The sequence below is a fragment of the Centropristis striata genome, chromosome 13 (assembly GCF_030273125.1).
Source record: "Centropristis striata isolate RG_2023a ecotype Rhode Island chromosome 13, C.striata_1.0, whole genome shotgun sequence".
Taxonomy (NCBI): Eukaryota; Metazoa; Chordata; class Actinopteri; order Perciformes; family Serranidae; genus Centropristis; species Centropristis striata.
The window spans coordinates 2,100,618-2,125,482 of NC_081529.1; the positions used below are offsets into that span (position 1 = coordinate 2,100,618).

Below are 24,865 nucleotides of genomic sequence, written 5' to 3' on the forward strand. Positions count from 1 at the left end.
CTTAAAGAGGCCTGTTTACTCTCCCTCAATAATGGCTCTAATTTTCTGATCATTATTGAGTAATTCCATCCACCCCCACACCCAGCGTTTAACGCTTTCTCCAATCACTCACGGCACCTCGTCCTTGTCTCCGAAGGGCCCCGAGTGATGTACAATACTGTTTCCTGTAAAAGCCACCAGTCCTTAATCCTGACTGAGACATCTATGAGGCTTTTAGCAAAAGTCAGAAATATACAAAGGCAGAAACTAGATTCACCTAAAAGGAGAAATCACTCAGCATTGATAATTTGCCAGTATATTTTTCCCCCACATATGGGCTCATTCTCTCCTCTGATTGGAGAGGAGCAGCGCTTTATCCTCCATTTTGTTTTGGACCTGAATCCACAGCAGCACCATCACACCGAGTAACAATATTCGCTCTGCTAAAAAAGCCGGTGGAAAATATTTGGAAGAAAAGAAGAAAAAAAAACCTGTCTGGTAACACGATAGCCATTTTATTCAACGTGCCGACATCTCCGTAAAATACATTTTCTGAAGCTTTTTCTGGCATCCCGCTGTATTAAAAAAAAAATTAAAAAAAGGAGCCATAGGAGTGGTGGTAAGGGGCGTAAGGGGACGCGCAGAGGGGAAGAAGTGTTAAGCGAAAACAAGGATATGGGGGGAAAAATGTTAAAATGAGAGAGAAAGAAAAGGATCAGAAGGAGAGAAGTTGGCAGAGACTGTGTCGGTTTGAAAAGCTGGCACCTTCTAAACAGAGCTGCAGCTTTGGGTGCCAAATGCTGCCAACCAGCCCCACTAGCCTGAATATCTGCCCTCCCTCTCTCTTTGTTTTCAGCATGGCATTTTGCATCATCTTTATTCTACGCTTTTCTTTTTACTTTATATCAGCGCTCAATATCACCCTAACAGCAGTGACTGACATTTATTACCATTAAATGAGAGAGTAAATAAGGGCAAAATGGAAAAATCAAAAAAGCATTTCATCTAGTCATTATTAGTGCTCATTTCAAGGATTTTATTTAGGTTTTTTTTTCTCAAATAAGAGGATTTTGTTTGCTAATTTTTTTTTAATTTGAGACGCTTTTAAATACAGACGAGGGGATCTGTGCTCGGCGACGTCGCGGTGTTCCGATCCCGTTTTCCGTATGGAAAGAGCTGTCCCAATTACAGGGCAGTCCCCCCTCCGTGCTCTGCTCCACTGGACCGAGGGAACAAGGCGCGAGGCGGACTGATCAGAATCTGGTTTGCTGGGAAGCGGCCCAGAAAAAAGACGCTCTCCTTTTCTTTTTCCCCCTCTCCTTTGCTTTGCTGTCTTCACCTCTTTTCTCCTCTCCTGCTCTTTGCCCCTCGGCTCAGCTAAGCGGCTGAGAAGCCAAAGCCACCCCTCCTGTGCAGAGATACGTATGTTTTTAGGGGACAGACAGATTTCAGGCCTGGCGCCTGTACAGAGAAAGAGCACTGGTCATGCAAATTCGCACACTGAAACGAGACCAACGAGTTAGAGAGCAAAAATAACACACAAAGAAACTCGAGGGGAAACGTGCGCCTAATTTTTAGCCTTTTTTAAAAAGGAGAAAATCCATTCAGGGATAAAAAAAATATTAATTTTATTGTATGTGTGTAATATATTCATTAATGTGGCTTTAATGCATATAATTAACTCATTTAATTTCTTGACAAATAAATATCTGTTTGCTAAAAGCCAGCCATTTGCTAAGCAAGTATAAAAAAAAGTAAACTAAGCCGAGCTGCTAAAGAGACACCAGAACATTTATTTATTAACCGTAATTACACAAATAATTAAAAATCACTGTACAGTGAAATTAGGAAATAAAGCTAATCCATGTTGCCCACAATAGGCACTTTCTGGTACAAGGAATTTTTCTATTTGCAAAGCTAAGACCTGACCTTTGTTTCAAATTAGACTTAATTCAATCATATACTCAGTCTTTTGTGTATCTTTTCCAGTATTATTCACTAAACTGGATAATTACAGAGAATATGAAGCAGGTTGGCGTGCTCCCAAGGCCGCCGAGCTGCTCTGCAGTCGGACCTATAGAGTGGTGGAAAGTTGGGAAGGACCGGTTTAAAGCAGGTCAGCGGATCGGACCGAGCGCCGGCGCTACGGCTCGGGTCTTTTCGCAGATTTATTTGGAAGCGTACTGATCGTACTGGAATAATCTGTTTACCAGCAATTCCTTACACTCCGCATGCTCCATTTCTCTTTCCCTCCTTCCACACACACACACACACACACACTGCAAAAAAAAAAGCAACTGGAAAAACTGGGGGCTCTGAAAATGGGCCAAGCCGGGGCTGTTGGAGGCCCCTATGCCTCGGTGCATATTAAAACACCACAGTGTCACTGACGCTGTCCCGTCATGAGAGAAGGGCTCGCCGACGCTCAAACTTTATTGGGCACATTATTTCAAATGACAACAAAGCGTAAGAAAGTTTCCGTTGAAAGTGTCGGACCAGCAGTGTTTTTCACACCAGATGAATGTGGCTCCCTCGGCGCCGACACTCTCTATTTCTCTGTCGGCCCGGGTTACGCAGCCGTGCCAGAACACTGGAGCACAATTCTGCTCTCCGTCCAAAAAGTCTCTGCTCTGCACAACACGCTCAGCCAAGAAAAAAGAAGAGACTGGGTTTATTTTTATTTTTTATCATTAGGATTCTTTCCCTTCTTCTGCAAACGCTCAGAACAACAGAACCTGTCTTAACGAGAGTACTCCAGAAATGAATAAAAGTTGTGTAAAAACGAAACAAAAACAGAATTTATCCAGTGTGTATTTACAAAAAAAGAAGTTTATCCATTTAAACATTAAATATATTGTCTTTAAGAATAAAACCACACCAACAAATATATCATATTTTCAAAGTAAACTGTAAGTAAACTGGCTGTTATAGATAAGAAATATTGTTATAATTGGGTTAAATACTTACACATAGTAGGGTTGCTAAAAGTATCGATACTCAAAAAAGTATCGATACTAAAACGTTGTATCCGGATACAATATTCATTTTACTCAAGTATTGAGTATCTGAAGCTTGTTATCATAGTTGCAGTTTCTTTTTGCACAACTGTTTTTTATTATAAATATTTAACCTGTGGTTCTGTTCATTTTTACATGTTGCATTTTTCGTGTTAATAAAAATATTTCTGTTAAATATATTGTCTTTGTACCGTTTTTTTTAAATTAGAAAAATGTGTCAAAAAGCATTAAAGAATTTTCACATTTTGTTTCAATAAAGTTTTAAAAACTATTTTGGAATCTGGGTTGGATAATAATCTTACCGAGGACTGGGCGATATGAAGAAAACAAGCATGTTTTTAATAGTATTAATGTTCATATTGTCCTTATTATTGCACTTAGGTTATACAGTTGAATCTAATATCAAGGCCAAGCGTTCATTATAAACCTGCAACCTTAACTTGCATTCTCCCCTGTGGCCAGCAGGGGGCGATTTCACTGGCTGTAAAAAGAAGTCAGTTTGAATGTAAGATAATAGGAAAATGACCCTACTTCTCACTTGATTAATTACCTCAGTAAACATTCTCATAATGAGTTTCTGGTCTCACTTGCCAGTTTCAAGTCTTCTTCAATACAGCATGACGTTAATTTTCGTAAATTATGGTCCCGTTTAGAGCTACCTTATGATTGACAGGTCCCCTAACACAGTGCCCTGTGGCTTTCCATCTTAAAACTTTGACCATTTTACAGTGTGTTTACACTTTAAAATTAACTAGAACATTTTGGGTTGTTTAAAAATGTCTTCGGTTGGACTAAAAGATACTGTAAGGAGTTGGCTGTTTGTTTTGAATAATGACTTTGCTCATGCTAAGCTAAGCTAAGCTAGCAAACTGGTGCTATCATGTCATCCTGGCTTATGTGCCGTTCTCCGCATGTGCTGGTTGCCAAAACCCGATATAGGGACGGCCATAAATCAAGGCACGATCTCGTAATACTTGCACGGTTTCGAGATCTTGTGAATCCAGTTGCCTGCGAGTGACGTGATGTCACCCACTCGAATTAAGTTGTACGGGAGGCTTCATGTTAACCTTACAACCTGTGACACTTGAAATTATTGTTCTCAGGAACATTACAGTTTTCAAAGAATTTAAGTTTCCTTGCTACGAGACTTTTTTCTGAGATAGTTTGTCCGAATAAGAAAATAATAGTACAGGATGGGAATTTTAAACCATTTCTTAATTGAATTTACAGAACAATTACTCTATTGTGTTATATATTGTTAGAATGATATAAAACTACATATGTTGATAGATTTTTAGCCATATTGCCACCCTGACTACAAATGGTTAGGGACATTCTTCTGACAATCTGACAGTGAATTGGAAACAATTCTCTTACTAAACGTGCCATAATATGTAGCCTTTAAAAGCACCACACGCACATATATTTGGTGTGTAAAAAACCCCCAAATCCTCTCTGTCCTGTTTGGTCTCCTCTTCATTATGTAACTCCATCTGATAGCGTTACCTCCCTTTGAAGCTCAGGATATTGGGCTGAGCAGATAAGATGTGTTTGATGGATTAGCGTGACGTGAAGGCGTTAAGTCTTTCAGTCTGTCTCCCTGTCGATTCCTCTCTTTGTTCGCCTCTATTAAAAGATATTCTCCCGGCCATTTGTAACATCGGGACGACGCGCAGACACACACTGATGGGTAAATGAACATCTTAGCTTGCACCGTAGCAGCATGGAGATACGGTGCAGTCTGGCACACACACACACACACACTCAGCTGGCTTTCGGACCTGGCCCAGGCACCTCTCTGGTCCGTCTGTCTCCACCGCCGAGAACAGATACGGAGGCTGCACTCTCAGAAACATCTTTTTATCATAACAGCTCGAGTAATGAAAGCTGTATGAGGCAGCTCCGGCTCCAAATATGACTAATGCTGGAACTGCGCGGCGGCTTCGTCAGACTGACAAATATGGAACACAACGCTCGAAAAACATGACCTGATCCGGGGTCTCTTAGGTGGAGGAAGGCCCAGAGCGCCCAACTGGCAAGCCAGACTTTGGTTTAGTGATCAAAGATGAGATCAGATCCCCCCCTTCTCTCTCTCTCTCTCTATCTATCTCCCTCACTTCCTCACTTCCTCCACATCCCTGAACCATTATTTTTATCATCATCAGATGCAGAGGAATCAGCGCAACCTCTTTCGGGGTGGACTCTAATCAGTGCGCGACCATTATATGGTGATCTGCGTGTGCAGCCAGGTATTTGTCAAAAGAACATTTCGGTAGTGGGACCTTGATTTGCAGCTGTGGAGCAGAAGCGCTGTGATGTGTCCCAGCTCTCACTGGTCTACCAGTCTATAAGCAGAGACACATACTATACTGTAGGGCAGCTATTCTCAACCTGGGGGTCGGGGGGCCGTTTTTTTTAATCATTTTGTGGTCAATTTGTGTCTTTTTTGGTAATTTTGTTTCCTTTTTTTGGTAATTTTGTTTCTTTTTTGGGTAATTTTGTGTCTTTTTTGGTCATTTTGTGTCTTTTCTGGTCATTTTGTGTCTTTTTTGGGCATTTGTGTGTCTTTTTTGATCATTTTGTGGTCAATTTGTGTCTTTTTTGGTAATTTTGTTTCCTTTTTTTGGTCATTTTGTTTCTTTTTTGGTCATTTTGTGTCTTTTTTTGGTCATTTTGTGTCTTTTCTGGTCATTTGTGTGTCTTTTTTTGATCATTTTGTGGTCAATTTGTGTCTTTTTTGGTCAATTTGTTTCCTTTTTTTGGTCATTTTGTTTATTTTTTGGGTGATCTGAACTGTGCTTGTGAGAATCTGTTCAGTGAGTGTGGGTTGCGAACAACATGCATGTTAAATTGGGGATCTCGACTCAAAAAGGTTGAGAACTACTGCTGTAGGGGAGCAGGAGCAAGGGAGGGGGGGGGGGGTCAGTGCAGGCAGGAGGAGGAGGAGGAGGAGGAGGAGGGGGTGTATCTCCTGTTCTGTCAATCACACGGCTTGAAAGCAGAGCCCCCCCTGCAGCTGGCGACAGTGACATCAGTGGGACAAGAGAACTGAAACGCCGCGGCGGGGACAGGCGGGTGAGACGGCTGCGGTCCAATCATCAGGCCTGGCAACTGATAGCTTCCGCAAGAGACACAGACACCCTGGAATGGGGGAGCTAAGAATAAAACTGTAACGCTGCCACCCCAAAGGTTAGAATGGAGCCACTGTGTGTCTGTCCTTCTGTAAACTCTGGTTAACCCCAGACTGCCTCCTGGAAAACAGGGCAATTCCAGCTTATATACAAGTGGATGCTTTTTTTATTTCAGTTATTTCCTAAAGTTCCATTCTAGTCATATGTGCAAGGTGCTGCCTGTGTGGAAAAAGCTGAGGACGATCAGAAGAAGCAGGAAAGACAAAAAAAAAAGACTGTATTTATGATGGAAAACAAGCATTTTCCAATTTTTAAGACACGCTTTTGGGAATGTTGTGCTCCCGACTGGAAAACATATTTATATGAGAATGCTACACATACGATATGTGTGTGATAGGAAAATATCAGCTAATAACTGAAAGTATTTGTGGATTTCAATTATAAATATGGAACATTACACCAACAGTACATTCATACAGTGCATCTACAAATATTACTGCTGTTTACACACACAGATCGGACGTTTTAGGTCTTGATACTGACACTGCTTTTTTTATTTTAGTTATTTCCTAAAGTTCCATTCTAGTCATATGTGCAAGGTGCTGCCTGTTGTGTGGAAAAAGCTGAGGACGATCAGAAGAAGCAGAAAAGACAAAAAAAAAGACTGAATTTATGATGGAAAACAAGCATTTTCCAATTTTTAAGACACGCTTTTGGGATTGTTGTGCTCCCGATTGGAAAACATATTTATATGAGAATGCTACACATATGAGAATGCTACACATACGATATGTGTGTGATAGGAAAATATCAGCTAATAACTGAAAGTATTTGTGGATTTTAATTATAAATATGGAACAAGCATCTACAAATATTACTGCTGTTTACACACACAGATCGGACGTTTTAGGTCTTGATACTGACACTGCTTTTTTTATTTTAGTTCTTTCCTAAAGTTCCATTCTAGTCGTATGTGCAGAAAAGACAAAAAAAAAGACTGAATTTATAATGCAAAACAAGCATTTTCCAATTTTAAGACACGCTTATGGGAATGTTGTGCTCCCCGACTGGAAAACATATTTATATGAGAATGCTACACATACGATATGTGTGTGATAGGAAAATATCAGCTAATAACTGAAAGTATTTGTGGATTTCAATTATAAATATGGAACATTACACCAACAGTACATTTCAAGCATATAGTCATATGTCCAAGGTGCTGCCTGTGTGGAAAAAGCTGAGGATGATCAGAAGAAGCAGAAAAGACAAAAAAAAAAGACTGAATTTATGATGGAAAACAAGCATTTTCCAATTTTAAGACATGCTTATGGGAATGTTGTGCTCCCCGACTGGAAAACATATTTATATGAGAATGCTGTGCATAAAGAAAATGTGATGTACAGCCGCACACAAATCAGTAAGATGAAGGCGAGAGCAGTGTTGGTACGGGGGTGAGTGGTTGCTGGATTCTGGCAGCGAGTAAAAAAGAGGCTTTACTCCGAGGGGCACCAGGCTGCGCTGGGAGCTAATCTGAGCCGCGGTTCGCCACGGCGCATTGTGGAACAGGAAGAGGCGCTCACGGAGGCCCTGCAAACTCAAGCAGAGTTACACACTGGGGCTGAAAGGAGCCTGGCATGGGGTACTCTGTCACAGAGCAACGCTGCTCCGCCCTGCCAAGGAGCAGAATTAAGGTCCTGTAACTGTATGCCAGTCTGTGGTAAGAGAAGCCTTTACTGGAGGCTCGGGGTAATAATAGTGGAGTGTTTACACCTGACTCCACCTGCATACACCTGGAGCATGGACAGGACTAGCTCCATGATGAATATATATTTGGCCTTTATGTTAAATTGTACTGTATGTTCAGTATCAGCCACAATTAAAAGCTATACAACATTATTTCTACAACAGAGCAAGCTTCTTTTTCTGCATTATATGTTTTGTAAAAAAGGATTTTATGATGGAAAATATATTCTCCGATATCAATTAATAACGATATGTCCTTTATGTTCATTATCAGCCAAGATTAAAAGCTATACAACACTATTCCTATAACACAGCAAGCATCTTTTTCTGCATTATATGTTTTGTAAAAAAAGGTTTTTATGATGTAAAATATATTCTCCGATATCAATTAATAACGATATGTACTTTATGTTCATTATCAGCCAAAATTAAAAGCTATACAACACTATTCCTACAACACAGCAAGCATCTTTTTCGGCATTATGTTTTGTAAAAAAAGGTTTTTATGATGGAAAATATCAATTAATACAGATATGTCTGTGATAGGAAAATATCAGCTAATAACTGAAAGTATTTGTGGATTTAATATCCATAATTATAAATATGAAACATTACACCAACAGTACATTTCAAGCATCTACAAATATTTCTGCTGTTTACACACACAGATCGGACGTTTTAGGTCTTGATACTGACACCTGGGCTTTGGTATCGGCCAATAACAAGTATTGATCCGATTACAGTATAATTAATAAGCTGTATGTGTCACTGTGTGTAAGGAAACATCAAGCTTATGTACATAACTATATATATTTACTGAATTGTTATTTATTATTCAATTAATACATTGTGCTAACCTAGTAAAAGAAATAAAATAAATGTCAACAGCCACGAAAATGGTTAAAAAACGTAGACTGGAATTAAAATTTCAAAATATAATGGATACATTTCTGTTTATAAACAGAAGTAAAATGAATAAATCAGCTCCATTATCATTATAAAGGATATCAGTATCGGTACTTGCACTACCATTGAAGCAGCATCAAGCTATCTTTCAATTCATATTTTTAACAGAATCCTACCTGCACACCTCAAATGCATAATGCTGCTGGTTTAAATTTAAATGTGCTGCTCTGAATTATTTGCAATAAATAGCAGTTCTGTTCACCCAGGAAACTGCAGTGACAGCCCAGTAATTCATGTAAAATTTAATATCACTCACTCATATTTTTTTCGAAAGCAATAAAAAAACATAATTAATGATATAATACAACCCTGATTCAAAAAAGTTGGGATGCTGTGAAAAAACGTTATATATATATATATATAGTGTACAAACATATGTAATGCTTGTGTTTGGAAATATATACACTCATTCTGAACTTGATGCATTCTGTTTTTATTCACAAAAGTTTTTGGAATCTGGACTGTAGTATTAGCGTTAATATTTTTTCAATTTAATAAGACAAATGAAGTCATTCTTGCTAAAAAAATTAATTTAAAAAAAAAGCATAAAATTACATTTTAAATAAAAAATCTATTTCTTTCTGCCAAACTGAATATTCCCACTAATCACCCTCTGAGAATACATGCAGGTTTGTATACACATGACACTCAAATATTTTCACCACCTCTATTTTAACTTCATGGTCACAGCAGGAAACACGTGTGCCGAATATGGAAAAATAAAACATCTCATAAACAAATAGAGGCAGAGCCACGCTGCCATAAACAGAAAAGTCTCAACTCGTGAACTGGTGTGTGTGTGTGTGTGTGTGTGTGTGTGTGAGCAGTACAATCAGACGAACAGGGCAGCTTGGGTGTTTGAGGAGGGAAGCTCCTGTGTGTGTGTGTGTGTGTGTGTGTGTGTGTGTGTGTGTGTGTGTGAGCAGAGTGGCGTGCGGCTGAGGCGGCTGAGGCTGCAGACAGGCTGACTCTCGCTGCCTCCTAAACTACCTGGGACTGGGCCAGCTGTCACTGTACTCTCCAGACCACCACACACAAAAGAACCCACACACACACACACACACACACACACACATCACACTGCTACTGATACACACCAATCTCACAACACACATGGATTACAGACACATGACAAACTGCCTCGCGCACACACACACGTATGCACATGCATGCACACACAGATAAACAGGTTTGCAGATGCTTTTGTTTACAGATGGCACCGGAAAACATGCACATTTGGATTTAGACAAATTTGCACACAAATACTTGAACAAATGTACCAACGCAAACATATCTCTAGGTAAACACAGGTTTTAAGCCTGACTGTCAAACTCGTAGAATCTCTTTAAACCAGATAGAAATGTCTATCTGAGAACATTTTTTAAAGATTAGCCTGCGCAGACTGTCCCTTTAAATGTCAACTTATCTCAGCCTCTCTGTTTATCAGAGCCTGGCAGAGGCTCAGCCTGGTCCAGAGCGAGGGGCAGGGTCTAATCTGTGACACATTACATGCTGACCTGTGTGTGTGTGTGTGTGTGTGTGTGTGTGTGTGTGTGTGAGGAGGAAAAAGCTGTGATTTTTTTTGCCGAGTGGACACATACCTGGTGTGTGGACGAAGTAGGCCAGGTAGAGGTCCAGCTCCTTGACCGTCACTCCGATGTGGTGCGGCTGGACACACAGGCCGTGGTTGGAGCACTGGGGCGACTTGACCAGCCGCTCGCCGTCCGTGCTCTCCAGGGGGCTGCCCTTGAACAGGATGACCATCACCAGGTCCAGCCGCCACACCTTGTCGGCCTGGCGGAGGCAGTCGATGCGGCGGATCTTGCCCTTCTGGTCGGGGTTGGACAGCACGCAGCAGGGCGGCTTCTTCCCCGTGATGGTGAGCACAAAGTCCTCGCGGAACTCGGGCCGGATGTCCTTGCGGAGCTTGGCCAGCAGGCGCGAGGCCCACTTCTGCTTGATCTCTGGCTTCTCCCCCAGCAGCTCGTCCTTCACCGCGCGCTCTTCGTCCTTGGTCATCCTCTTTTCGTGCTTCTTGAAGTACTTGCGCTTACGGGCCTGCAGGTTGAACCAGGTGTAGGAGAAGGCACGGACATGGGGGAGAAGGGCCTCAATGAAGGGATGAAATTCATCCTGATGAGAGAGACACATGTGGTGTTAGGATAGGAGGCTGGAGCGGGAAAAAAAGGCTTTTAATTTGAAAGAGAGCATGCAAATCTTCAAAATGCAGCTGTTTAAACATTATGAGGAAAATAGGTAATAAGTGAAAATATAACAAAATGATTATTAAATTAAATTAAATTAAATTATAAGAATTGCATTTTAATTTAAAATAAGTTTAAACATGTACAGGTATTCAAATAAACATTGTTATTTAAAATGTCAAAACATGATTAAGATAAAATACAAATATGCAGCAATAAATAAGAAATTTAATCTTAACTGTAAAATGCAAAAGCCAGAAATATACATCAAAAACATCCAAGACAACAAATACAAAATGCATTAAATCTAATGCAAAAGCAACTGAAAAGCTGAGCCAAGTTGCGCTCCCAGTTTTCTGCTGTAAAAAGAAAAGTTATTCTGCTGTACCATAATACCTTCACTACATATCTCTGGGCAACAAAGCCCAGATCTCGCCACAGCGTTCCTGTGCCAGGGTTGCCACACACCGGTCGCTCACCACCGCCAAGCTTTGCCGCCACAAGACCACTGTTGAAATGTGCAGCTAAAAGATCAGCCATACCATTTCCTATCTCTGCTACCATGCAAAGGGAGCTCCAACCAGACTCACATTTCCACAACAAACTGAAAGCAGACAGAAATCACCACAGAAAACCACACTGCTAGAGGAAGACAGACGGCCTGGTAGTTACCATTTTGCACTCTCATCATAAATTTGGCACAGCGTTTAAAGTGAAAAAAAAAATCTCCTGCACCAGTTTTTTTTTTTTTTCCTCCCGCGCTCCCCAATGTAAAGCGAGCGCTGGTTTGGCAGAGTGTGGAGAATTAGTAGATGAAAAAAAACTTGGGGGGTTGTAAAAAAATAATTAGCAGAATATGCTGCTCACTAAAAAACAGCGGGCCAAAGTTTAAAACCAAAACAAAAAAACCCCAAGATTTCAGGAAGGAGGAAATTCACTGCAGTCGGACCACGGCCAGCAGCTCATTACGCAAAAGCCAAAAATGACAAAAAAGACAGATAAAAACTTGTAGCAACAAAAATTGTCAAGTAAAAATAGAAATGTTAACAGTATTGCACTGTGTTAGAAAAAAAACTTCAACAAAGGGGATAGATGCACTTAAAATAAACAGTCCTTTGTGCTTTCCAAAAAATAAAAAAAACGAGAAAAAAAAAATCCTTGGCAAAGTGTAAGTGGTAGTGGTGTCTGTTCTGATCCCTGGGCCCGGCGCAAGACACACACACACACACACACTCTCACACACACACACACACACACTCACACACAGATGGGGGGGCCAGGGAGAGCAGAGCACAGAATAGGGAAAAAAAAATAGAGAGCCGAATCAATGTTGGACGAGCGCATACGACCGCTGGCAAAGCCGAGTGCTGCTTCTTTTTTCCCCTTTTCTCTCCAACTCTCTCTCTTTCTCTTTCTGTTTCTCGCTCGCCGTCTCTCGTCCTCTCCGCGTTCTTTCCCTAACCATTGCTTGAGCCTTTGCCAACACGAGTAGGGCCCACCTATTTGGCAACAAGATGCCTGTAGCCCAGCCAATGCGTTAGCTTCAAGAGCTGAAAGGGAGGGAAAAGAGAAAGAGGAGAGAGGGTGGGGAGGGGGGTGGTGTAGTGGCAATGAGAGGGAGAGAGAGAGAGAGAGGGAGAGCACGCAGGAGAGAGAGAGAAAGAGAGAGAGAGAGAAGGAGGGAGCAGGTGGGAGTGTAAGAGAGCGCGCAGCCTTGTCCGACGCTGCACAATTTGCCAAATCGACAAGTTCCACTCTGACACGGAGGCAAAGTTCAAGGGAGCAAGTCTTCTCCTGCACCAATCCCTGCAGCCCTCAGCCTGCCTCCATCTTTACTATGGCCGCCATCACCCCCCCCCCCCCCCCACACACACACACACACACACTGAAACCCCCGCCCTCCTCTGCGCTCCTCTGTCTCTCTCCGCTTGCATAATGCCACCTTGGCAGAGGATGGCAAAGAGAGGACACACAGCTTCAGAATCCCTCCAGACCCCACCACCGGCAGCTGCTCATGGGTTTACCACAGCAAACAAAGAGGGAGAAACAAACCCAGGCAGCCACACTCACTCCTCTGACTGCACACACACAAATCAATGACGAGATGATTTAGAGGCAGAAATGGTTACAGAATTTCAAGGCAGGGGGACAGTGAATTCGCCTCAGCGCTGCACGCAGCAGATAAATAAACGGTCAGCAGGAGCGTTAACGTCTCAAATCCCTCCCGAACCCAAATTTTTGCTCTGCGCCTTCCTTCCCTTTCTGAACTCCCGGGAGGGTTTGGCGTTCGGTGTGTGAGTGGCGACGGCTGCCATGTTGCCTCATCGTGATAGCATGTCATTCAGGGTTGCACCTGCTCCGCAGACAGCGAGTCTGGAGGCAGGAGTGCTGCTGAATCATACCGCCGATTGCAAAGAAAGTTGGGACGCTGTGTAAAAAACAGAATTGTCACTAGCACTTATTGATGCACTCATAGCTCTTATTGCACTATTCCTTGATTGTTTGCTTTTACTCTTCCTGTAAGTCGCTTTGGATAAAAGCGTCTGCTAAATGACTAAATGTAAATGTAAAATGTAAATAAAAACAGAATGCATCAGATTCAGAATGAAAAAACTAAAGTTTCCCAGGAGCATTAGAGCACTGGATGTCTTGTCTTTGTGCTGATTTCAATAGAATGTAGGTTAGCAAAGGGTTTGGGAAAATGGTTGCATTCTTTTTTTTATTGTTTTTCAGAGCAGCAGAACTTTTTTGAAGCCTGAGTTGTAGACTGGGACCAGAGGCTAGTGACTCCAATACACAGAGATCATGACTTAGTTCATTTGAAACCAGAGCAGAAAACCCATCACCTCGGACATGCTACTCTTAGAATGCAGTCAGCAATCCAAATGCAAGAAATGTATGTAACTATTTTGATAATCTGGAGTTTTTCCATGCAAAAATTCTGTTTCCTGCCTCTAAAATATGGTGATTTTCTGCTTTTTTCTGCTTTATATCTTATGAAACTCAATATGTTTTGTTTTTGACTTACAAAACAAGACATTTAAAAGACATTATATTTCACAATTTTCTACCAAAGGATGTATTGATTATTCCATATTATTTATATTGGAAGATTAATCGATAATAAAAAGAAATCATTAGTCGCAGACCCGTGTAGAGCCGATCGGTTAGTCGATCAACTGAAAATTAAACTGTAAACCTTTTGGATTATCCTTCATTAAAAAATTTTGGAAGCAAAAATACCAAACTGGTTTCCTGCTTTCAGCTTCTCAACAATGAGGTTTTGATACTATTGTTTGCCACGTATGATACTAGTTTGAGTTTTGGACAAACAAAACAAATTCCAAGATGCCCTGGTGGGTTCTGGAAATCATAATAGCCTTTTTTATTTATTTATTTATTTATTTTTTACAGCTGTCTGGAATTTTATAGAGAAAATGAATAGTCGAGACAAAGGTTATCAAAAAAGTATCGATATCTTTTCAAAACTATGTATTTAAAATGATACAATACTCTATTAATCGTACATAAAAAAAAGAAAATATCAAAAAGGACCGAAGCTTAAAAAGATTCTAAAAATCAGATCTACAATCAGATTTTCAACCCACACAAGAAACAGTGGGGAAGAAAATCAACTAAATGTCTGTTGTGTTCAAAGACTTTTTTGTTCCAGCACTATCTGAAGGTTACTCAATAAAAAACAGAACCTATTTTGTGTGCCTCAGACTTTTTTTTCTTTTTGGCACAATATTGAAACCGTTTTTTAATATTGTATCAAAGTTTAAAATTCTGGCACTGTGAGAAACTTTATTAAGACGATAATCGACAAATTAACACTTAATTATAACGATTGTTAACTACAACTTAATTAATACTTGAGCTTTGTTAACAAATTTCACACATGTCTGATGAATAGATTAAATTGCATTGTCAGAAAAGAGAGATTGTGCTATTGTAAATCTTTAAATAATGGCCGAGGTTATTGACATTCTCATTTAACCAAGGCAACACTGCAACATGGGAACAAAACACACTCAAACAAAAACAACTTTCAATATCAGTGCCATTCTTTCACTCATAAACATCATAACCTCCACTCTTATTCCAAAAGGACAACACCTCCACACTCAGCCCTGCTCGCTCTGTGTGTCATTGACCATGGTGAGATAAAGCAACAAAGGAAGCCAAGGGATTCTCAAATCTTAGCGAGGTGTGTGTGTGTGTGTGTGTGTGTGATATGGCATCAGAGGTAAATATATTTCTGTTCCCATCACCACATGCAATGCAATACAAAAATCAGGAAACTTAACTGGCACTTGAATGTGTTTCCTGTGTGTCTGCTTTTCAGTAAAAATTAAGTCTTTTCTGGGTGACCCTGCCAAAATGCAAATAAACCACCATTCAAATGTCACTGGAATTTGACTACAAGGGGGTTTAAGTCATTTTCCTTAGCTATGCTATTTGCCTTCCATGGGGCTGCAAAAAGAAATAAATCCAGGAATAACTGTTATGCAGATTCTTTCAAAGTGCCAAATCTGGAGGGAGAAAAACCATCATTCAAACTCTCCGTGGGTGAGCTCCACACTCCACTATCAGCTGCGCCACACTAGGCCTGTATAATGCTCAGGTTGCTGGATTGAAATATACGCTTATTTAGGTTATCGAAGCGACATAAACCCATCATGGAAGGTGTCTCTCGCTTAATCTCCTTACCTGGAAATTAAATTAAGGCCAACGCGCCTGGCCTTTAGCTTTAATTAGGGTTTATTATCAATTAGCAGCCGGAGTTGTCGGTGTTTTCTTCCTTAAATATATAATTTTTTTTTTTTTTTTACTGGGGCGAATATCTTTTCGCATTCCCGTTTCCGGTGTTGCACCTTTTCACCTTAAAAGACCCAGATGGAAAAAAAAAATCCACTGCAACCAATCTTCACATGATGGGTCGCATTTCAGGCCCTGATATAATGTAATAACTCGAAAAAAAAATACAAACAATCCCAGCGCGAGTTTCATTAATAGAGCGACATTCACCCAATTAAATTCCTGGATTATTTTCCACCAACATGTTTCTCTGGCTAATTCCCTCAAATATCATCCAGACTCTGTTAATAAGACGAAAAACACAGCCAAAACAATTAAAAATGCACCATCACTTCATTTTCTCTCTCTTCTCATAGGGAAATATGAATACTTAAAAAAGAGTGAAGACATCATCGGTGAAGTCTGCCAGGAATAACATGGAAATGAGTAAAGATGGGGGGGAAGAAGACGAACTGGCATTCCCCGCAAGCGACACATTTGTGCTACACCGTTACTAAAACCCGACGTCAATTAATACGGGGAGAGGAAACCCAAAACACATGGAAATATGTATTGAAATGAATGTGTGTGGGGTAAATGAATGATCTTTCCTGTAAGGCCCTGAATGACCCGGATTAATGCTGAATATGAAATATCATGCATTATTTTGTCTTATATCTATTTGAATATAATAATAAATTGCGTGTAAAATAAATATAAACCTAAATAAACGCAAATATTAAAATGTGGGTGTTTTTTTATATATTGTGATTATTAGGCTATTGATAGGCCTTTTTTCAGCCCACAAATATTTATTTCCGTTGCAAAAGCGTCGATTTCAATTTCAAAATTTGCTGCATTAAAACCTTCAGCTGAATTTCAATAGTCTATGACAGGACAAAAGAAATGATTTTGAAGTCCTTTATTTTTCAATTCTCCGCACGTCTGACCGAGACTGTGGAACTGGCTGCCAACTTCAGATTAACTCTTTCAGCGAAGAGAGAAAAGGCTCTTTACTCTGAAAAAACCCACTGCGATTCATTAGTGCGCCTGCGAAACACTCTCTATCTCCACAGAGGCTCCATCGTTTAAAATAGTTCACATATTTTTTTTCTCACTGTGCATAAAAAGCCATAAAATGACCCTATTTTGTTGTTTGCTATGATTTAACTCCTAAATCATGTCCATTTTATCGTTAAAAACAGATCTAGAAGCAATATAATAATTTAATTATCATTTAGTAATGCTTTTTTCTATTTTTAAATGTGAAACACTCCTGCAGGCCTTCATGAATGTCAGTCAATTTTAACAAAGTAAATCTATCTCCCAAAAAGGCATCATGTAAAATGAAATGCATGCTATTAAAATCACAGAGCAGTCAAAAATATGTTCAGCAATATATTCAGCTACCTTGTCTGACTTTCCAAGAAACAATGGATGTAAAAGTGAGCTTTGCTCTAAAGTCCAAATCCTAAAGCCAAATAATCAAAACTCTGGCACAGTGAGATACACTATTTTTTGTTATGATAAATCCTTGGCTTGAATGTTTTGTTTTCCAATAGGCACTGAAATGTTTCATCAAAAAAAATCATTTCCACCCTTTTTCAATGCCCAGAATATGAGTTTTAGTGGATATCTTTAACTTGAGTGAAGTTCTCAGACAGTGATGAAGGTCTCCTCCTCGCTGTGACCCATAATGCCCAGCAGCAGCCCTGCTTTGTCCTGCTCTGCCCTGCGGTACCTGACCTCTCCAAGGCTATGCTGCATCTCATTAGACCAATTAAAGCGCGGTCTGGATGACCCGGGGGCCTCCCAGCCGCCCGGCCCTTCATTAGCGCCGCTCGGTGCTGCCGGGGCCCGGCTCTGTCCTCTCCTGCCCAGCTGAGTGTCCCTGACCCTGGACGGAGCCTGACACCGGCTCCCTCTGACCCCGGCTCGGAGAGCCAGAGTGGTGGAGGGAGGTGGAGGAGGAGGAGGAGGAGGAGGAGACGGAGGTTAGGAAAGGGGAGGAGAGGACATGGAGGGAGGCTCAATCATTCGCTTAGGAGTGTAAAGATGCTAAAGGTGGACGGTGGAGGAGTCATTTAATCAGTGAAATCTTCTCTGGAGTCATCCAAATCTGTTTCCTGCCTCTAAAATATGGTGATTTTCTGCTTTTTTGCAGAAAATGCAGTCAGCAATCCAAATGCAAGAAATGTATGTAGAGTTCAGCTGCAATGGACAGAAAAATAATCTCAAACTATTTTGATAATCTGTAGTTTTTCATGCAAAAATTCTGTTTCCTGCCTCTAAAATATGGTGATTTTCTGCTTTTTTTCTGCTTTATATCTTATGAAACTGAATACGTTTTGTTTTTGACTTAAAAAAACAAGACATTAAAAGACATTATGTTTCACAATTTTCTACCAAAGGATAGAAAAGGCCAAAAACACACAAAATAACCTCAAAGAGTCATAAAAGACAACAAGGACACAAAACTACCACAAAGAGATATAAAATGGACAAAGAAAAGTCACAAAATTTACCTCAGAGATACAAAACAACAACAGAGACATTTAAAAAAAAATCCCAAAAAGACAGAAATGTACACAAAGACACAGCCAGGCTTCAAAGAGACAAAAACCACCAAAAATACCAGGGACAGAAAACATGAAAAGAGACAAACTAACCACACAGGGACACAAAATGACCAAAATATGACACAAAAATGACTCCATAGAGATATAAAACGTCAGGTTCAATCATTCTCTTAGGAGTGTAAAGATGCTAAAGGTGGACGGTGAAGGAGTCATTTAATCAGTGAAATCTTATTTGGAGTCATCCAGATGTGGATATTTTATTTAAAACTACTTATATAATTTTAAAACTTGAGTTTCCACCTTAAAAAAAAGTCATTTAGTGGATTTATTTATCACAAGATGGCAGGTGTGTCCTCTGGTTTCATCGGAAACTAACCAAAGCATGTGTTTTTTTCTAGTTTTCTGCGGTTTTAAACCGTAATCAGAACAAGCTTCAGTGCCTGCTGCATGACCCTCCATTGTGATCACACACAGTAATGATTCCTGTTAATCATTAGGAGACACGGGATTAGATTTTAAAGACGAGAGGGGAAAAAGTACCTCGGAACAGCCCAAATTCTCTGTCGCTGTGGGGAGTAAGTGATGCGTAAAGATCCACAGAGCTCAGCGCCTTGCGTTGGTTGCACTTCTCTGAGTTTACAAACCAGCACGTTACTATGTGTGAAAAATCTGCAAGCAATTTGCGGTGGCTGCACGCTAACGTGCCCAGGGTGGGCCGTGTGGGGGGGAACCAGCTGAGGAAGAGGCACGCACGCCACATTCCAGTCCCACAAAGAGGCTCCGCTGCCTGGCTGCACAGCAAAAGCAACTGGGCCCTGTCCCACCTCTGGCTCCGGAGCCGCTGCTTTATCCCCCTGCAACTATACCACCAATATCACATGCAATATTACATTTTTTCGACATGGAGACTTGGTTCCATCAATTACTCTTGCACTGCGAATCAAACTATTGCAACACAGACATGAATTCACAACATGATCTCACAGGAATCCGTGGAATAGCCACGGATTCGCTCAAATTTCCGTGAAACTGACACGGATTTGGCTACAATGCAAGTTAATGCCAGTCATATCCCGTGGCTATTCCAACATACAAAGTGATTATGTACATTCACTGAGTGAATATTTAGAAAATAAAACATATATTTCTCGCTAGAAATGTGATCAAAATCCATTTTTATGCAGAAACTAAGTCAAAATATTGATTTTTCACTAAAAATGAGAGAACTGTCCGCCATGTTTTTTGTTCTGAACTACAAACGCAAAACTATAAAGATGCAATAAATTACCACAAAAAAAACCCACACAAAATAACCTCAAAGACACAGGACACAAAACTACCACAAAGAGATATAAAATGGACAAAGAAAAGTCACAAAATTTACCTCAGAGATACAAAACAACAACAGAGACATTTAAAAAAAATCCCCAAAAGACACAGCCAGGCTCCAAAGAGACAAAAACGACCAAAAATACTCTCAATGACCCCAGGGACAGAAAACATGAAAAGAGACAAACTAACCACACAGGGACACAAAATGACCAAAATATGACACAAAAATGACTCCATAGAGATATAAAATGACCACACACACAAAACAACCACATAGAGACACAAAACAACCACATAGAGACAAAATAACCACATAGAGACACAAAACAACCACAAAGAGACACAAAATAAACACATAGACACAAAACAACCCCACAGAGACACAAAACAACGACAAAAGGACACAAAACAACCACAAAGAGACACAAAACAACTACAAAGGGACACAAAACAACCACATAGAGACACAAAACAACCCCACAGAGACACAAAACAACCACATAGAGACACAAAACAACCACATAGAGACACAAAACAACCACAAAGAGACACAAAACAACCACATAGAGACACAAAACAACCCCACAGAGACACAAAACAACCACATAGAGACACAAAACAACCACATAGAGACACAAAACAACCACATAGAGACACAAAACAACCACAAAGAGACAAAACAACCCCACAGAGACACTAAACAACTACAAAGGGACACAAAACAACCACAAAGAGTGTAAATTTGACTCGTTTTGGTGTTAAATTTTAACTCCAAAACGAGTGAAATTTACAGTAACTCAGTGCAAAGGTACCAACACTCCAAAAAGTGTTAAATTAACACTCTGAGGTGTGGACCCATATAGACACTTTAAAAGTGTTAATTTGCTGATTTTACTGTTTACAAAGAGACGTAAAATCACCACGGACACAAAATAACTACAACAAAGAGGCCCAAAACGACCGGCAAGAGATGCAAAACAACAATAAAAACAACAACATGGGACTAAAGCACTGCACTGAGTGTCTTGCTCCTAAGTATTTATTAGAACTGTGGGGCCTTTTCCATGTGTGTGCCCAGGCCTCCATCCTGCTATACTCCGCCCATGCACATGAGAAACACTGAGGGCTTTGTGTGCAGAAAATAAAAGCATCTATAACTGCTGTAAAAGCAACGAGAGAAACAAGATCACTTGAGGCTATTTTGTTTTTGTGTGATCGAGCTTTAATAAGACAATATGTGTTCCTGCTTGAGGAGCTGGAACACGTGTGGAGACTTGCAGGTGTTCTTGGATGTTGATTTGATACAGTATTGATGAGCGGGACGTGAGGAACACACTGATATATATATTTCACACACACTTAGCGTAGCATGTCGCGTGTTTATTGACATGGATCATGATACTGCTGATGTCACGCCTGCACGCCAAATCAAAGCTCGTGCATATATTACCTGTTCCTGCACACATGCATGCACACACTCTCGGCTGCCTGTCGAGAAAGAATGTGCTGTTGGATGAAGGAACCGCCCTGCGTCTCGCTAATGTGTGTGTGTGTGTGTGCGCGTGTGCGTGCACGTGAGCGTGCACGTGAGGTACTGGCCATGCCCGGGCAGGCCGACTCAGCACCACAACAGCCATGACTGAGTGTTTTCTCACTGTGCCAGCCAACAGACTACTGCTGCTGCTGCTCACACTGCTGCCAGTGCACGCTGCTGATACAGACCGGACCAAGATGTTGCGTCCTTTTTTTAGTCGTCTTTGCCTTTTTTTTTTTTTTAAATATAACTATTTTAACTCGTAAAAATACACCAGGCGAGTTCCACGATTTCCATCATCGAGCAAGATCCAAATCCCGAGCCGAGCCTGCTGCCAAAGTGGCTGGTAGAGGAGACAAACTTACAAACCACAGCCAGCTTTTAGCAGCATTTGGCTGGTGGCAGGTGTTAATTTTCTACCCTGGTAAAAACCAGCTCTGTAATCGGTAAACACGATGCGCCTGGCCTGCGACAAAGAAATGCATTTAGCAAATTCATTCTCTTTGATCCGGCATTCCTATTTTGGTTTTGACGGAAGGTGATTCATTTTTGATGAACACGTCAGAAGCATTTTATTGCGAGAGAAGTGAGATATCATATCATTATATGGGTATAGAAGCATCCAGTGCCTGGTAGGCTTCACCATATTATCTTTGATCTGATATGTGGTTGACACACATCACAGAGAATTACAAGCACGTTGATTCATCAATAGGCTCAAAGCAGAGGGATGTTACACCATAACCCCTCTAATGAAAAGATCCTTTTGCATTTGGAATTAGAATTTCAACACGCCGTGAAATGAAAAGGATCATCAGGTTCATGTGTTAACTTGCCGCTTAACAAAGCTGTAGGGCTTTGCTCCTCTTTTCAAAGAGATGAGTGTGAAATGCCAAAGTCAGCCTTTCACACACTGCTGGGAGAAGAAAGTGAGCTGAAACAACACGATTGTGTTTTCAAACCCGAGACAAGCGGTGCACTCGAGCACGCCGCTGCTTTTTGCCCATTTTTTGAAGGTAAACCGTGTGTTGTTGCACCAAAAAAGAGATTTGAAACATCCTCCCCGATCCTCTGACACAATTAATACTCCATTCTAGCGCTTTGAAATGTTTGGAAAACTGCACACTTGTTCCTGCAAGGTTTCAGCTTTGTGGAGTTAATGAGTAATATTACTCTTTTGTCTCCACCCTCCACTCACCAGGTACATGACGTCTAGCTTCACATTCATTTATGAGAGCACAGGCACTAAAGTTTTTAGTTATATGTCTTGTTATAATACAAAATGATGCACTTTCTGACCTCTTACCTGGAACATTTTACAGCATTCACTCAAACGCAACACAATTATAACTATGGGCCAGTTTAAAACTATGATAACCAATAACTGGAACTGTTTTTCATGTTTTTCATGTTGTTTTCTCTGTGCTCTTGACATCAAAAGCACTTTGAGTTGCATTTATATGTATGAAAAGCGCTATATAAATAAAGTTTGATTGATTGATTGATCATTATAAAAGAGGGGAAGCTCTCAATGATTCCTCGAGAAATAAAAAAAGGATAAATGAAAAGAAATCAAATTGAAATATATATTTTTTAATGATTTTGTGTCATTTATGGAAGTACAGGACTCAAGTTCTTATTTTATTTTAAGGGTTTAGGGTTATTCATTTTATTTGCGTACAGTCATGGAAAAAAATGACTAGACCACCCTTGTTTTCTCCTTGTTTTCTTCTTCATTTTAATGCCTGGTACAACTAAAGGTACATTTGTTTGGACAAATATAATGATAGCAACAAAAATAGCTCATAAGAGTTTAATTGAAGAGCTGATATCTAGTCTTTTTCCATGGTTTTATTGATAATAACCAAAATCATTATCAAGAAAACCATGGAAAATGTCTAGATATCAGCTCTTCAATTAAACTTCATGCAGCTTTCAAAATAAGAGCACGGTGTGTTAAGAGAATCCACCACAGAATTTACAAGAAGACTGTCAAAATAAGATGCCTTAAATAAAACATACAAGAACCTTTATTCTCCTTTACAAAATTTCATTAAAATATGCCCCCGGAACCCCTAAATGGTTATTTTGTATTATTTTCTCATACTCTAGAGTAATTTTTTTTGTATTTGGCAACTGTTGAGATTTGCACTTCGAACTACATTTTAGATTTTTAATTATTTATACAAACTAAAAAAAAATCATGTTTTCTATATCTTTTTTAATATTTCCTAATATTGTCAAGAATATCGTTATCGCAAAAATAGCCTGCAATATCGTGATGTTCTTTTAGGGCCATATCGCCCAGCCCTAATACAAATGTACCTTTGGTTTAACATTTTTTTCCATGATTGTATATATATTCAATGCTTCTTTATACCTTTAGTTTTACATCTTTACATTTCAAAGCGAATCACTTTACTACATTTGTTTGACAGCTATAGTTAGCAGTTGTTGTTTTTTTTGTCAGTTCACCCACAAAATCAAATATTTGTCCTCGGAGCTATCGTTCTGTTTATCAATCTAGATAGTTTTGGTGTGAGTTGCAGCCATAGAGATGTCTGTCTTCTCTCCAATATAATGAATTTAGACAGCATTTCCTTTGTGGTGCTCTAAACGCCAATAAAATACATTTGATAAACTCAACAGTAATGTCTCTTTCCAGGAATCATGACCCAGTTACCGAAAAATAATCCACAGACTTTGTCATGTCCAAATGAACTATTCATTTTCTAATCTGTTGAGTTTTTTCAAATGATGTTTTTGGCGTCTTGAGCATCAGACACTGAGTGCCATATTGTTCCAAATGAAGGCAGACATCTTTACAACTGATACCTCAAATACTCTGCAACTTACACAAATAAACTAGACTGACAAGTAGCACTAAAGACAAGAATAAAAACAGGTTTTTTTTTTAAATTTCAGGATAAAGACTATAGGAGGTGGCTTGCAGTCTACACTGAAAAAAGAACCAACTTAATTGAATTGTTTCATTTAGTAACACCTAAATGAATTAAGTTCTTTCAAATTAATTCAATAAGTTAGATTAACGCAATTGATTTTAAATTAATTTGAAAGAACTTAATTCATTTTGGTGTTACCAAATGAAACAATTCAATGAAGTTGGTTCAACTATTGTCTTTTTTCAGTGTATAGTTGTCATGTTTCAGATATCTAAGAGCTGTTAGCAGTTTCACTAAACACGCATTTCCTCTCCAAACTTCTCATATGGCTTCATTTAAATCACTCACCCCACTCCCAATGAGGTCAAATTATCCAATATTTAGCAAAATAGCAAAGATTAGAGAACATTTTTATGTCAGAATTCCCCCCCCTTGTCTCCCATTAATCAACTCACGACCCAACAGATACATCTGGTGGTGACCCTCTCCACGTCCCAGCAGCTACAACATTAACCCATAAGAACCTATGGTGACACTTTAAATCTTCTATAATCTCCCATATTCAGCTTTATGCTTCACCTTAACCCATTAAATACCTAAGCGACACAAACTCAACACCCTGGTGTGGTGACAGTCATGTGACTTTTACAAGTAGTGACCAAAATGTGTGTGTG

General features: G+C 39.9%; 1 protein-coding gene across 17 annotated transcripts in view; it reads right to left on the reverse strand.

Annotated features, from left to right (window-relative positions):
• LOC131983741 (nuclear factor 1 X-type-like) overlaps positions 1–24,865 on the reverse strand; it is a 223,784-nt gene that overhangs the window by 151,131 nt on the left and 47,788 nt on the right. For 2 of the 17 annotated variants that reach the window (XM_059348542.1, XM_059348536.1), the window contains exons 1-2: positions 11,440–11,625; positions 10,441–10,972 (exon numbers count right to left, since the gene is read on the reverse strand). In XM_059348542.1, coding sequence (XP_059204525.1) covers positions 10,441–10,972; positions 11,440–11,607 — 700 coding nt within the window. In that variant the 5' untranslated portion in view covers positions 11,608–11,625. Of the gene's footprint in view, positions 1–10,440; positions 10,985–11,439; positions 11,655–24,865 lie in introns of those variants that run through there. The other 15 variants (XM_059348541.1, XM_059348540.1, XM_059348550.1 and 12 more) reach the window with 14 other exon arrangements.